A 16,376-nucleotide genomic window follows, 5' to 3' on the forward strand; every position below is an offset into this window, starting at 1 on the left:
GTATCAGTTAAATCATAAAGATAATTATTAATATGAACAAGTTCATATGCTAGAAGCCTTAAAATGTGTTGTTTAAAGTGTCCGTTTCTTAGGCACCAGAGCAGAACAATAACATGATGCAGTCAAAAAGTATGTATTTTTGTCATGGAATTGACTCATAGGAAAAAAATGTGACTTCACACAAAAACTGTATTTTCACGGTCAGATTAGAAATTACATTTATGAAAAACAAACCTGAGAAACAAATCCCTTTTTGGGAAAAAGAAGAAAAAAAGATCCATACATTAAAATCTATATTCATGCACAATTAGTCATACTCTTGAAAACATGCACTTCTTTTTGTGAGCAATAACTTGTATTGAATACTACATGAAAACGATACAACATAGTTATTTATAAAATACATCTTATTAATTATTATTTGTTCAACAATGTTCTTGAGGACAAACAATGAAGATAATCTATAAAGAAGACATCTACATTGTCTACTTGCTTTATCCAGCAAAGACTCCAAAATTCATTGAGTCATACTTTACCTGTGCTTGTTTTGTAAGTTGCCCTACTTCTATTTTCAGGCCATCCTGAATGATAATTTCTTGCTGAACTTGTTGCTGTAGCCAAGATTTTTCTTCTTTGAGAACCTTAATTTCTCCCTTGAGCAATTCGATCTCCTTTTCATAATCTTGTTTCTGATTTTGGATTTTTTTTTCAAGTATCCTAAACAAGACAATGAAAGGATGTTTTTCTTTTCCTGCACTTAGAAGTGAAAGAGGGGACTGTGTTTTGCTTTTAATTTGAAGGGCATAATTCAGTCAAGAAAGCTTAAATGAACTATAATTGCTTGAAAATGCTACCCTACATCCTTAGAATGAACCTACAAAATGAATGATAATGTGATAAGAATGTCCCTGGATTTCCCTACATCCTATTCAGGTATTGGGACTGTATTCAAGACAGAACTGAACTTTTCCACTTAAAGGCTAATTCTCTAACTCTTTGCCTACTTGAGCAACTCTCTGCTACATTTACACAGGTACACTGAAGAAGGACATAGCAGCAGAAAGCCCCATGTCCTTCTCAGTAACACAACGGAAGAATCTTGGCATTTTTGCTGGCACCTGCTGGAATGGACTGGCTTCCAACATAATACTGTTAATGGGGAAAGCAGAAAAAACAGCAAAAAAGTTCTCTTATTATACTCTGAAGTCTTTTGTAACTGAAATCAGACTGAACTGAAGCAGAACACAGCTTCCAAGCCTCAGAAACAGATTCAGTGCACTCTTCAAATTTCAGAGGACAGCATTTCTTTGGTACCTATAGTTCTCTGTCATATATTGGTAAAGAGTTATTGTAAAACTCTTCCATAAAAACAGTAATAATTTTTTGATCTGAGAATGGCACGCTGTAAAGCAACAAACATACATTGCTAAAAATATTTTCAAACCTGAAAAGAGTATAGCAAAGGGGAAAAAAGTTTTTCCCCTATATTTTTAACCTAAAATATATACAACCCCTGCCTTTCCTTCACACTGAATCTTTCAGTTCTGTTGTTTAACAATTACTTCACAGGAAATCTGACTGGTATGGCCATCAGCTGCCTTTCTAAATCTATCTGAATACTGAGGATATCCAAAAACACCATCATTATCAAGGGCTCCTTTTAATTTTTGAAGATACATGAAGACAGGAAACTGCAAAAACAAGAAGTCTCAAGTCTGCAATATAATTTTCTGCATGTGACTGACCCACAATCATGTGCTCTTCTTCACCTAAGTACATAAAGAACTTCAGTACTAGCATTACTGTTCAAGAATACTAACAGATTCATAAGTGATGTGATTATATTTAAAGCAGGAAAAAGAAAGGCAGAGAAAGAGAAAAAATGGATGTTGTTTCAAAAAAATTGAATTCAGATTCCATACATTCTCTGACTTTCTTCTTTTTGTATATCATCGAAGAGTTGCTTCGTGAGGCCATCCATTTTCTCTGTCAAAAAATATTGCAGTATTTCAAAGACCTTCAGGCAATTAAGTACATTTATTAAAACAGTGTTATCACAATGAGAAGTTTTTTGTTTTAATAAGCAATCTTTAATATATTTTAAGCTGAAATTATCTAAAATGTCAAGAATTATCATAGTAAACTTGATATAATGCTACAGAATAATGCTACAGAATAAAACAGTTCTGAAGCACCAAAATTTTATTCCTCTAAAGTTTACTTAATTTCATGTGTTGCTTGAATCCTTCAAAGCTAAATTCTTAAAAACACTATATTAAAGGAATGAAGGACAAAGAGACACTTTGAAGGAATGCACATGCTATCTCCAAGATAGGAAATGCAGTAAGAGCAGAGCTTTTGCTACTCAAAGAACAAATGTAATTTAATTATTATACTAAAAGCATTTGCACTACGCATTCTAACGTAGCTTCAAAGAAGAGAAGATTAGAGCCAACTTTCAATTTTCTGTAAATTCAGCATTTTTATATATATATATACTTTTTTTTTTTTATTAGACCAAAAGTCATTTACATTTGCTGTAAAACTGACTTTACAACTTTCACCCGCTTCTTTAAACCTCCTGTTAATTATTGTACCTTTCATTTCCTCAGTTTTTTCTTGGAGCTTTATTTCTAAGGTCTCTTTTTGTTCTCGTAATTCTTTATTCTGATTTTCAAGTTTGAAGATTTTCTGTACACACAAAAAGTAAGCAAAAGATAGAATTAAGAAAGAAGAAGAAATAGGTCACAGAACGTCTTACATTTATAACAAGTACATAGGGACTTCATCCTTCCTCAACACCCCACAAAAATGGAACTTAGCAACACTCATAATCATGCATTTGATAAATCCAGCAATGAAAAATTTTTCAACTAAAATATAAGCACTAAAAAAAGTAAGGAAAATGTACCTGTTCACTGTCCTCTTTATATTTTTTCCCTTTCTCCTCATATGTTCTCTTTTGAGCAGTTAACTTTTCAAGCTCTAATTCAAGTTTCTGAATTGTATCCAAGTCATTCATATGAGTTGAAGCCAGATTGGTCAATCGTTCCAACAAGCCATGATTTTCTCTACTCTACGTTGAACAAGACAGGTTAAAATAAAACAAAAGAAATCACACTTGAAACTGTTTAATAGCATTGTCTCTTAGTATATTCCCCTAAAAAATTACTGCCAAAAATCAGCTCTGTACTTCAATAATCAAACTTCTTTTTGTGTAGAACTCTTCATGGCCCAAGAGAATTACTTTCAAGCAACTCGTTGGCAGTACAATCTATGCTTTGCCTCTCCTCAGCTATGGAGGAAGCGTCTGGCCTATTTCTGCTCATGATTCCAGGTCAATTCTGATTGTTTCAAACACAGATTGTTTCCACCAACTAGATTAAAGCTACTATCTTAAAGATAATTGGACTGGTTTGACTCAAAAATAAGCTGTGAAAGAAACATAATACAGGATTCCCCGAAGTTATTAAATATATTGATCCAGAGCAGTTATTAGATCATAATATTTAATCATAATTACAAGATTATAAGTAAAAATAACATATGACATGATATAAGGGATTATATCCCTTATAATATTCCCACTGTATTTCCATGTCTTGTAAAGAAAACTATGGATATCATAATTCACAGAAGTCTCTAGTCAACAAATAGATATGACAAATAGACAGTACAAATCATAAACTGACTGGTGTTCCTCACCTGTTCTTCTATCTTTTTCTGCAGTCGCTGAACTCTGTATGAAAGCTGGATATTTGATACAAACCGCCGAATATTCTGAAATCTGCGCCTGGCAAGCCATGCACGGGCATATTTCTGAAGGATCACAGCTTTGTGTTCTTCAAGCATCTTTAAAATAAAACATTAACATATGTCTGTAATTTTCTGTGGCTCAATCAGCATCAAGTAAAGTGTTCTGTGAATCTATATACATTTCTATGCTTCTGTCAGAGGTATCAAAACAATAAAATACTCAGACTGCACACACAGAAACCACTCTCAGTTCTTTAGAACTCTTAGTAGTTCAGAGATTATATCTAAGATACCGTGTATCGATACTTTTACAGAAAATGTGTAGAAAAAGAATACAAGATATGAGTACCAGACATGCAAAAGGTAAAGTAATAGGGATCACTGCCCTTGTCACCATCTTTCTTATAGAGCAGTAGCTGTTTCCAGCTACTGAAATAAGAATTTTTAATAGGCTGTACCTTCCGGTATTTTTTTCTTGCTAGAAATCCTCTTGTAAAAGCTTGAATTGTTACAGCAGCCACATGGATGAGCTGACAAAGTTTACGGACCAGGTAACCTCGGCAGTATTTCTGAATAATTATAGCTGCCCATGTTTGCTTCAGAGCTCTTGCAGTTATGGCTTGCCTTAATTCAAAAGACAATAAAGTTTACTTAGATCACATTAGATTTCTCATGCTCATTCGAGTCAGACAAATCACACAAAAATAGTTTGGTTGGCAGTGAATATCATGTAGAACTATTTACTTTCAGTGAAACACACAGATTTTAGTCTTACTTCCATGACAACAGTTGCAATGCAACTAGTTTATAATAACAAAAGCAAAGTTGTATCAACCAAGTACAAGATGGAGGTGCAATTGGGACCAAAACAATGAACGGTCCCCTAAAGGAGGTAGGTGTATTTACTGAGTATCATGTTCCATTTAGGTTGCTCCTGGAAGGAAAAGCTTACTATATGCGACCAGATCTCAACTCAAGTGCTGGAAGCCCATGGTCAATCCCAGCTCAGATTGCTGCTGGGTGCTAATTAAACCCTAAACTGAGGGAGAAGATTCCAAGAGCAACTTGAGAGTCTTGTATGTGAATTATTTTCTGGATTTCATGTGAGCTGATAGCTAGAAAGGCTGGGATGCCCTCCTTACAGGTCACATGCACAGAAAACACAACGTGCAGCTTACTAGAGCTCAGTAAACTCACATAGCACTGGCTTACTTCAGGGTGATAGTTTCTAGAAGAAGAAGATACTGAGAACAGGCATCCACCATCTAAAATACAGCTTTTTCTTCAATCAAAATGGAGCAGGGGGAGCAGCCCACAAACTTTCATGTCTTTTTTCACAAGCAATCTTCTGATGGTGTCTTTCTGAAAATTTCAAAGCCTAGATACAGCCATCTCCCTCCTCTATCTGCTTTTTGAATGACTTGTACTATTTCTTGGCTGCACAATGCCTCCTAATAATTTGTACAAACTAATTTGTAGATCCTTGGAAGCTGATTTTCCTTTCTGCTTCCTGATTTCTTCTCTGGCTCTAAAGCTAAGCAGTAACCCCAAGCCAGCTACTGGGTCACATATCACTAGTTAAAGACTAAGCTCCTCACAGGTAGACAAGCCTCTCAGGAATCTGGCAGACATTTGAAATCTGCTAAATTACCTTTCTTCTCATCAGCCAAACAATTTGAACTTTTTCAAGTTCGTAATTACAATAAAGAGGATAAAAATACAATCTGGATTATTCTTACATAAAAATTATACTTCCAACTTAGTGCTGGGTATGAGTTTGACCTTCTAGATCCCTTCAGGCATGCCCTAACAGCATGCTAATTTATCAGCCAAAAATACCGTACAGTCCGCTGTCCACGGAAATACTGCTGTATTGTAACAGCTGCTTGTTTTATGCGAAGGAATTTCTTCCGCTGCAGCCAGCCTCGAACACTCTTTTGGATCATGATGCATGCATGTCTCAGTTTATCTGATCGTAGCTTTTCTAAGTAAGCAACCTGTCCTGCTCTGAAGAAAATTTTTGTTCTCCCAAACTGATACTGGTTAGGATCCTGAAAAAGAAAACGATATATTAAATTTTTATTTTGTTATTGTAGACCAAACACTCTATTCCTTTTATAAATCGTCACTTTAACCAACCTATTCTGAAATGACATGATCTTGCCAAATAAGAATATCCCCTCTGCCTTCATTATATACAAGAGTATATGGCAGTGGGGAAAGTCAGAAAGCAGGAGAGAAACAGATTAAAAGGATCAGATTAAAAGGAGGGTCTGGACTTTTCATCAAGGTCTTGAAAGCAATGTCTTCATCCCTCTCAGAGGAATTCGGTTCCTTGGACTTACAGCTACCTTTGGGTGCATGTCTAGCCTTGAATCAGTGAGCTCTGAGAGCAAAAGCTCACGGAAGAAGCAGCTTTTATGCTCAGGCTCTCACTCTTGGACTCTGTTGGAGCTAGGCTGCAAGTACACTAGCGTTTGGTCTTGTACATCCCTGAGTTAGAACTCAGTTCTGACATACTGACTTGAATCACCGGCTTGACTTGGACCTGTCTCATCAATACAGACTTGTCTAAAAAACAGGACCTATGCAACTGTGCCTTGTCAGTGAAGCGATGGCCTCTGCCTATTCTTGGTGTTCCCCCAAACCCACAAATTATTGAACTGCAGCCACCTCTGAGATGGAAGGTAGTGAATAAATGCTAATATATATCTCTGTGTTGTAGAGTTATGACAGAAGAAAGGGAAAATATTCAAGGACATTCGAAACACAAAAAGCAGTCAGGTATTTCTAAAGCTGAGAGCAAGAGGACCCAGGGTTTTCAGTTCTTTCTTGGTGGGGAAAATAAAAAACACATTACAGTAAACTGAACGGTAAACACAACTTACTTAACCTGTTTACAAAGGCCTTGTCAAAGACCCTGTTGGGATAAAGTTTTGGTTTCAACACACAACATGCAAAATAGCACATTTTTAGAACAGTTCTTCAGTATGCTGTGTAACACCGTTGTGTGCATAAAATTCTAGTACTGGCAAACGTATACCATTTTACTATTTACTAACTTGCAGATATAGGTGGAGTATCTGTCATTTAACAAATGAAGATATTAAGCACAGAGAGATTACATCATCTGTCTATGGTCACACCATGACTCAGCATGACGATATGAGGTTATAGACTTGCAAGCCTATGTTCTACACACTAAATCAAGAAAGATAGTAATAACGTGTGTTATCATTCCTGTTTAAGTCTCTGTACTACACTTCGGAAAAGAGACCTTTAATTAACAATAGATGCTACAATACATAATGGAACAGTGCACACATACTGACCTGGATTAGCCGCTGCAAAACAATCTTGCAAATCTGCTTCTTATCATTTAAAGACAGTTCTTGCTGTGTCATAAGAATGCTGTAACGGCTGAAAAACTCAATGTAAGTCCACCTCGAAAATAAAAAGGTAGCAAAATACAATTCATTTTTTAAAAAAAGGTGTTTTTTTTTTTTTTTTTGACATACAGAGACCAACTGCTATTCCTACCTGGATGGATAGCTCTGTGCACTAATTCGAATAGTTTCCAAAACACCACATGCTCGCAGTTGCTGAGCCACCCTTTTTGAGTCAAACCTAAAAAAGCAAAGTTATGTTTTACTTTTTTGCTGAGCTTGACATAATAATGAAAACAATTCTACAGTTCTACTTGCTGGAATTCTATTTCTGCTCATAGGACACAGGGCTCCCTATTTTTTATATGGTGCCTTACTCCTTATCACATACAAAAAAAAAAAATATCTGGCTTTTCTTTTTGTTCCTCAAAAAGTTCCTATCAGCAAAAGGGAATGAATTGTGCTTAGGCAAAAAAAAAAAAATACACAGAAATAAATTCTCTCAGCAGTCTATTGCGAAGTAACTCTCTCTAGGTATTCTTTAGCACACCAAGAAATTTTACTTAAGAATATCTTGGTTTAAAATTTCTAACAAAAGGCACAGAAAGGCCCTTTCTGATTCTGGACCAGAGTTGTTAGGCCCACAAAGCACTAAGCTAGTGCCGATCCAGTACTAACAAAGAGATGCTTGTGGCTCACAGAAGACTGTGGCGTACTTTCATAAACTTACAGTATGTTCTTGTGGTCTAATTCAGACATGGTTTTACATTATCAAAGCTGTTCTCCCCCTCACTGCTATTGCACAAAACAATCAGGTCTCAGCACAGGGATAGTGAAACTATGACATTTGTTATGTTTTGCATGGAGAGATTTTGTCTGGCTCCAAGAAAATGAGCTAATACTAATAAAAATTTACTTAGAAACACACAGCAAAGTTTACCTCTTTCTCAGTTATGACAAAGGCGTATATTTCATTTGTCAGTATATTACCTTTCAGCTAAAAGCTCTATACCTGAAACTAAAGAGCTTCCACATGTCTGCCCACAAAACAAACCAATAGCTGCATCAAGGTCAACTCCTACTTATAGTTAGTGGTTATCAACTAGACACAGGAATTATGCAAACACAACTGTCTAGCATGCATGACCGTATTATAAGATTAAAATGAAACAAACCTTTGTTTGACTTTTCTGACTTCTAATTTTATAAATATTACTGTGGACAAAAGTGAAGCTCATAAAAAAATGGCAGTGGCTTTTATTCCCTAAATATGAATGGATACTAGTCCATACTACACAGAAATAAAAACAAGTATAAAAAATATCTATCAGTTTAAAAGGTAAGACAACTTTTCCCCCTAAATGTTATGACAAATACACAAACACTAATATCTAACTTGAAGATCTTCATCATAATAATTGTTAATATCTTATAAATTCTGTATTACTGAATTATTACTATTTTTGTGAGATTTTTTTTTATTTCAGTTATTTTGAAAATAAAAATATATTCTGTATGTGAAGTTGTTCAATAGCAACAATGCAGCTAATGTGAAACAGAAAAAAACTCAGTTAATTTTTAAGATAATACAACAACTCAACACCAATAACATACTTACTCAAAAGGCTGCTTCTCATCATTTGGCTTTATGCATCGTACATAATGAGGGGTGGTTGCGTTAAGTGTCTCCATAAGCAAAGACAAAGAACTCCGAAACTAGAAAATATCAGGCATAACAGTTTTGCCAGTAAAACATTTACAGCTAAGTAAAAGGTCAAATCTTATGGCTTTTAATTCTTTGTTAGGTTTTGTCCGGACACAGATTTTCTTAGGGTTTAGATATTAAAAACAAGAATCTTAACAGTCATATTGTTCCTAACGCTCTCCTATATATAAATTAAACTTACCTACTTATACCCAGACCTGGAGCACTGCACTGTTACTGGCTCTTGCTGAAAACCAGATACTCCCTTGTGAACAGTACAATACAATACCATATTCTCAGACTACCCAATACACTTTCCTGAAAGTATGAGCATCACAGAACTGTATGTTTACACAGTACCTTACTGCCAACAGTCATCCGGAGTTGCTTGTTAGGTGGCTTGAGAACAGGTCTTGCAGATTTGACGTTTATAGTTGAACTGAAAGGTGAAATGGACACTGGATTGTCTTGAAAAAAGTTTGCACACAGACGAAACTGAAAGTGTGATGAAAGAATCACAGGTAAATACTGTGGAACTGCAATAACATTTAAATAAAAATTACATTGACTATAGTGTAGAATGCAAAAGCCATCCGTCTTAATGCTTAGGCCAGGTATTGCAAGACTTTGAATTGATCTTTAAGCCACAAATAAACAACAATTGAAGAAACATTTGCAACAATCCTAAATCTATTATGAAGCGCTTAGACACTGCAAAGACAAAACTCAACAACTGTGAAGTAGGTCTGCAAATGCCACTTCAATATGATCAAACATGGACATAAATACAGATTTAAACATAAACCACTTAAGTTCTTCTTCTCATAATATTTAATTTAACTTAAGAATATGTTTTTTGTCAGATAAACTTAGCTTCTTAGCAATCCTACTGCCTGAAAGGGAATGGGCCTTCAAGCAGATGGGAAATGACAAGCCCATATAAGACATTTGATGCTTTCCCTGCCCTGGAATTCCTTTAATCTCTTCTGAAAAATAAACAAAAGCAGCTGTTATTGATAAGCCACCTATCAAAGCTACATATAAAGACTGTAGGGACAAAAAAAAAAAAAAAAAAAAGTCAAAAATGCTTCCAAAATGGAAGATATTTAAAAGAAACTAACATAAATTGCAAAGTAAATGTACATATATGAAGAAGTTGAATACCATGTTGAATATATTTAAATCTTGTATGTGATTTTGATGTTAAAAACACACACTTGAAGAATACGAATTAAAATTAGTATATAAACTGATTTATTCAACCTAAGGATAGGTATGTTTTTTTTAAGAATATCTTTTTATTGGAATAAATTTTTACGATCAGATTTGATTTAATTCCAATGCAATTAGGTACTCAGAAAATTAATCATTATCGATTGTTCACAAACCTTGCTCTCTTTCAAGATTTCCATCAATACTTCATATACTGTATCCCTGTTTTTTTCCAGAAATCCTTCACATTTATATTCTACCTGTGCAAAGGGATTAAATCATTAACTTCAGCCACAAACAAACAGTAAGCAAAACAGTTTTTATTCTCTAAACTGTGGTGGCCAACAGACCTTTATTAGTCCTGAATGTGACAGTTAAAAATATGCTTTCAGCAGCTACTCTATGGCAAGCATACGTACATACAGACTGCAAGCTTAGAAGCAGGACAAACTGTCAGAATGCACTATCAACTGCAATTTCCTTCTGACTTCATTAGGAATTACTTTCCTTCCCTTTTAATCATTACTTTATATGAAAAATATTTCTATTTTCAAATCAAAATACCAAAAAAGGAATACTGTATTTGAAATGTAAATAACTTTAACTAAGACTTGTTACAGACTGCAATCTTAACTATTTTATTTATATATTGCATTCTTTTTCTCCCTTTATATCTTTGTGATTTATTTTCATACTCTCAAAATCATGATTTTAAGCACTTATGTTTAAATGATGCTACAGGTAGTATTACCAATAAATAAATTATAAAACATACTGAAGGAGGATTATACAGACGTTTCAAAAAAGTGTGGTTAATATTTCCTTTATGAGATTGTTTCTTTTCTGATAGAGATACTTCTAGAAATAGGGTGAAATAAAACTGGCTTGTTTACAGCCTACCTTATCAGCAAAGTGTTGAATGATGAAAGATGTGTTTGACATCCTCGGCTTTTCAAAGAGTGCGTTTTTGTTGACAAAATTATTATATAGCTTTTGAAGCCAGTTTTCATCTGTTCCATGAGGCAACTGTAAAAATGAGAAGGGAGATTTCCTTAACAAAACTCTTGTGGACTCCACTGTTTTTTTAGAACAGCAAAACTGCTTACTATCAGTAAATGCTACCTAAATAATGTATCCTCAGTCAGTTAGGAGGCCTAATAGCAAGAAGGTTTTGTCTTTTCAGAATTGCCAGTGGAAAAAATCATAAGACTGAAGATGTAGGTGTGGTGCATTCAACAAGAATAGAAAGGAACAGAAAGGAAAGCGATATATATACATATTTGTATCAAAATTATTGACTTGGGGAATAACTGAATTCTAGAAACATCGACTGGAAGAGGACCTTGGAGACTGCGTAGAACAAATTCCTGCTCAAAGCAAGACTACCAGCACCACTACAACAGACTTTCAGATGAACCCAAATCCTGAAAGTATCCAAGGAAGGGGATCCCACTGCATCTCTGCTTAACCTGTTCTAGCAGTACACTGCCCATACAGTGAAGAAATCTAGTTGCTGAGTTAGCTTCTTGGTAAGAATTTAGCTCCTGGTTCTTAATTTATAAAACAGAAACAAACAAACAAGTGGCTTACAATTAAAATCACCAAATAGAGAGAAAATACTAATGTTTATTTCATAATGAAAATGCCTTTCCCACTTAAAAGGGAGAAAATAAAGATTTATACACAAGCTCAAATTGTAAAAATCTTTGTATTTTTATACGAGCTCATAAATACAAGAATTTTCAAATTACCAAGCACTCTTCATCCAAAAGTTCTAAAATACCCATTTTAGCTTCAATAAGGTCAATAACAGGCTGGTTGTCATAAAAGTCTATTAAAGTCCATGGGATATCTTCCTTCATATATTCTTCTTGTTCAAGTTTAAAGACATGCTAGATACATGAAAATTATGAAAACATATGGTTATAATTAAGGAAACAAATATAGGCAATATATGTATGGGCATGTGTGTGATCGCATACAGAACATGAAAATATTTATGTTTTGTAGTACAGTATTTGTCTGTCTTGTCAGAAGTTTTCATGTATATATACACATTTATGTATGTGTATATGTAATATAGAACTACACACAAAAAAAGAACTGTTAAATGAAAATGAACATACCAGGTTAAATTGCAGCTGTAGTTTTTCATTGGCATAATTGATGCAAAATTGTTCAAAACTGTTCACATCAAACGTTTCAAAGCTGAAACATCAAATAAGAAAAAATGATGCAATTGTATTGAAGAAAAAAAATCCCTTCACATTTAAATAGAAATCATAATATTCTTGTAAGACTTTGGACCTAATCTAATAATTCTAAGAAAATTAAATAGCCATAATAGTAACGATGCTGCTAAGACATTTCAAAATTTTCCTACAGGTTAATGTTACCAGACATGACAGAGCTAGAAAATCCAGAGTTAAACCTAAAGGTGTCATACCAAAAGTTAAATTTAACATCACTCACACATACACAAAACATATTTATAGTTGCAGAACACTCCTGCTACTCAGGATGCAAAAGAAATTACATGACTAAGAATTTTTAGTATAACAAAACCTTCCAGATTCATTAGCAACACAAATTAACAAGTGCCTCTTACCAACCTCACAGAAAAGGCACTAAGTTAATCAATAGCAGAGCATTGATCTTACTGAAGCTTAACTAATTCATTTTTTTTCTAGAGACATTCTTACCCGTAAATGTCCAAAACACCAATAAAAGTATGTTGTTTGCCAGTGAACTGCAAAGCTTGGTTAATTCTTTCCACAATAAAGTCAAATAAATGAGAATAGATCTTCTTTGCCAAAGCATCCCTTGCATTAACAGCTTGAGGTTTTGTCATTGGCTTTATTACAGTCTCTGAGGTAGTGATAATCTTCCGGTGGCACAACCACTGTGTCATTTTGTCAAAGTTTAAATCCAGAAGGTCACAGAATATATTGAGATGACTGTCTTCCGGCTTTAAAGATAAATAAATATTATTAGATTACATTTAATACCTTTAATGTTGTCTAGACAGTGAAATCCTAGCATAACTGGCATCAACCTGGGAGTTTTATTTTCTGTTCACTTAGTCTGGCAACATCTTAAGAGCTAAAGCAAGTAATAGTGGACAGAGCTCTGACATAGGAAAGAAAACCTTAGACTGGGTGAGATACATTGGATAAAGATGTTGAAAGAAAGTTACTTTAGTCTATGTTCAGATGTCCTTGATTTTTGACTTGTACTGGGACAAGTCTTTTTGACTTGTTGCTGGGACACATTCTGGGCAGCTTTGACAATGCTGTTCCCTTTATTCTGCAAACAGAATTCTTGCTTTTCTAACAGCTCTTGGGCAGAAACAGGATTCAGATAAACATTCACTTCGTATGCATACAAAGAGAGATAAATCTCTCAAGTTTAGTATACCAGATTTAATGCTGCTCTTGAGGCCCAAAATTTAGAAAAATATTGCTAAATGTCTTTTGGCAGAGAAAATAATAATAATCTCTTTGGCAGAGAAAATAATAATAAAAAAAAAATGCTGTTTTCTCAGTGAGCTACTTCCTTACATTGATGGATGATCTTTCATCTCCAACAGCTGTTATTTCCACATTGCCTAAGTGTAGGATCGCTGCCAGTGTTTTAAAAATATCCATTTGAAAATCTTCCTTCAGACCTAAAAAAACAATTCTTGATTATTTTAAAAATTCAAAAACAGAATTAATTAAAATAGTACAATGGTGCATTACTTGCTTTGTTGTGGAGCCAATAATTGTATAGCACCTTTGCAGACTACTGTGAAACCCCTTGATTCTGCCTACTTTCTGCCTGTCTGATGCAATGAGAGATTAGACAAACCCCTGTATTCCCACAACTGCCAGCTAGAGTCTCCTTTGGCTTTCACACAAGCCACATTAGGGATAAGGAAGCTTCTAATTCCACTTCCTTCACAACACATTAGCTTAAGGGCTAAGCAGACGCTCCAGCCCTTAGTGATTTTGATCATTTATAATGAACACTATTGGCTAACAGCCATTTGTTCTTGCCTAGCATTTTAAAATAGGCTGATGGTACAGTAGGCTTGCTATGAAGGAAACAATTTTGATAATTACTACTAACTTTTTGACATTTAAGAAACAATCCACCTTTCTCCATTTCAGAGAAAAACAAATTTTAAATGCATGTAGTAGATATTCCCAAGAAATTACCCAGTAAGGCAAATGTCTTCTGAGTCTCCACCATATTTGCTCTGTCATCAACTCCTTCAATAACTGTATTACCACCCATTCTTGTGTAGTTAAATTTTTCTGCACTTCCTAGAGATAAGAAGCAAAACTTGTAATGATGGAAAATTCAGGACTGGGAATAGCCAATTGTTAGACTTGTAACACTGTAAAATTTAAGATGCTATCACATGCAGTGAGCTGAAGGTACCCTTTTTCTGATGGAAATCCGTGTGCTTAACTCAATTTAGTTGGCACAAATCAGTATTGCTAGTGCCTAGCAATCTTAATAGGTGATCTAACAAACAAGAACAAAGGTAAGTAAACATATAACTAAGGCCTGGTTCTTCCAGGTGGCATTAAAGCTGCTCTGTGGATAAATGAATCAAGCATCCAAACTGTCATTATGGTATCTGCCACTACGGAATTAGAATAATATTTTCAAAGGCACTTTATCATGTAGTACTCAAATTACAACCAATTTGCTCAAGTTCAAGCAGGATTACTAGCTAAGTAACTTAAAAATGCAAGTCCTGTAATAAGTCTGTGAAATTTATGCTTTAAAGCACTTAACATCATAGCTTTTGAAAATTCATTCTTCAAAATACTGCATTGCAAAGGTGAAGAGTAGGTTATTTTCTTGAGACCTACCCAATTTAAGATGCTGAAATTCAGGTTGCATAGCAGATGCACACAACTGATAAAATATATGGTAATTTCTCTCATTCTCTGACTGTAAATGAAAGCAAGGAATACCATTACAGAACGAAAACCAACATAAAACAGAAAAACATTTGATATTCAGCTACTGTAAAGTGGTACTGATACTTGAAGGCTAAATTCCACTGCAACAGCATTTAGCAAAGGAATTGTCCATTATTAAAAAGTCACACTTTTGACTTCAGCAAGAGCTTTGAAAGTGATAAATACAGTATACTTCCTTTCCATTAACGATATGCTGAAGTGTTTTTTTTTTTTCCCCAAGGCTGTTACTATAATGATTTCTTCAACCTGAACAACCATCTACTAATAACAACTGTCAAATACTGAAAAGAGCAACTGTGTAGGAGTGCCAACTGAAACACTGAACTGTGGTAACTCAGAAAACTCTCTTTATATACCATTTTTCAGACAGCAGAAATATAGAACTATTTTTTTATAGTACTTAAAAAGTTACTACACTACTAAAACACTACTAAAACTTTGTAAAAAAAATAAAGCTTTGTAAAACTAAATACTTTCTTATTATAATGATCATATCTGGCACTGTAATGGGTCACGTGCAATAATCCCTGGCGTTGTAAGTTTTCAGCCAGTTTTTTTTACCCTACATATGCTTTTCCTTTCCAGATACAATTGGCATGTGACACTATTTGGACTGAAATTCACAGATTTCTCAAATACTTCTTGCACTTATCTTGGGGAATCATTCCTCAAATATGTTCTCCACTTAATATAAGGAAGAACCTGGAAAAAAATCAGTCCTGTGTTCTAAATGAGATTAGCTCCTCTGAAAAAAAAGGAAATCAAGTGCTTATTAGATGTACTACGCAGAATTTCACATAACTATCTTCTGTTTTCATATTTTCTATATGAAACTAGCAAAGTTAAAGGATAGCATATTAATGGCTACACTCGCTTTGACTCTTTTTAACTTTATTTTATGTACCTGAAAGACAACTCTAGATTTCTCAAGCAGGTATGTTCTCATGTTGGCTCCAATGATTCGGTAGCTCTGATCAAAACTGATTTCAGTGTATTTTCCAAATCGACTGCTATTGTCATTCCGTGTGGTTTTTGCATTGCCGACAGCCTACAAAAATGATAAACTTTCAGAATTTGTTTTACTAGCATCTTTCATAAGAATAAATTTCTCAAAATGTGACTCAACTTCAAGTTCCTAAATTCTTATTTGCTCAAGAATCAATTTCAGCATTCAACTGTGTTGAATGAAGAAGTAGAGAAATTACATTCTCCCACCATAGGGAACCTTAACCATTTTCTACTCTGATTAATAAAAGCAAACAACTTGTTCACTATTTTTCTCCTATCATCTAATTAACAGGATGTTAGATGTCAGATAAAACTTTTGCAAACTGGTAC

At 34.4% G+C, this 16,376-nt stretch overlaps 1 protein-coding gene across 1 annotated transcript in view; it reads right to left on the minus strand.

Annotated features, from left to right (window-relative positions):
• Positions 1-16,376, minus strand: part of MYO5C (myosin VC) — a 33,238-nt gene that overhangs the window by 11,809 nt on the left and 5,053 nt on the right. The window contains 20 exon segments of the mRNA XM_035554249.2: positions 537-717; positions 1,923-1,986; positions 2,598-2,691; positions 2,912-3,076; positions 3,706-3,852; positions 4,215-4,380; positions 5,596-5,807; positions 7,089-7,200; positions 7,297-7,383; positions 8,761-8,858; positions 9,208-9,342; positions 10,236-10,319; positions 10,960-11,085; positions 11,811-11,951; positions 12,186-12,267; positions 12,762-13,027; positions 13,620-13,726; positions 14,259-14,366; positions 14,925-15,006; positions 15,943-16,086. Coding sequence (XP_035410142.1) covers positions 537-717; positions 1,923-1,986; positions 2,598-2,691; positions 2,912-3,076; positions 3,706-3,852; positions 4,215-4,380; positions 5,596-5,807; positions 7,089-7,200; positions 7,297-7,383; positions 8,761-8,858; positions 9,208-9,342; positions 10,236-10,319; positions 10,960-11,085; positions 11,811-11,951; positions 12,186-12,267; positions 12,762-13,027; positions 13,620-13,726; positions 14,259-14,366; positions 14,925-15,006; positions 15,943-16,086 — 2,601 coding nt within the window.

Source organism: Cygnus atratus, chromosome 11 (assembly GCF_013377495.2).
Source record: "Cygnus atratus isolate AKBS03 ecotype Queensland, Australia chromosome 11, CAtr_DNAZoo_HiC_assembly, whole genome shotgun sequence".
NCBI lineage: Eukaryota > Metazoa > Chordata > Aves > Anseriformes > Anatidae > Cygnus > Cygnus atratus.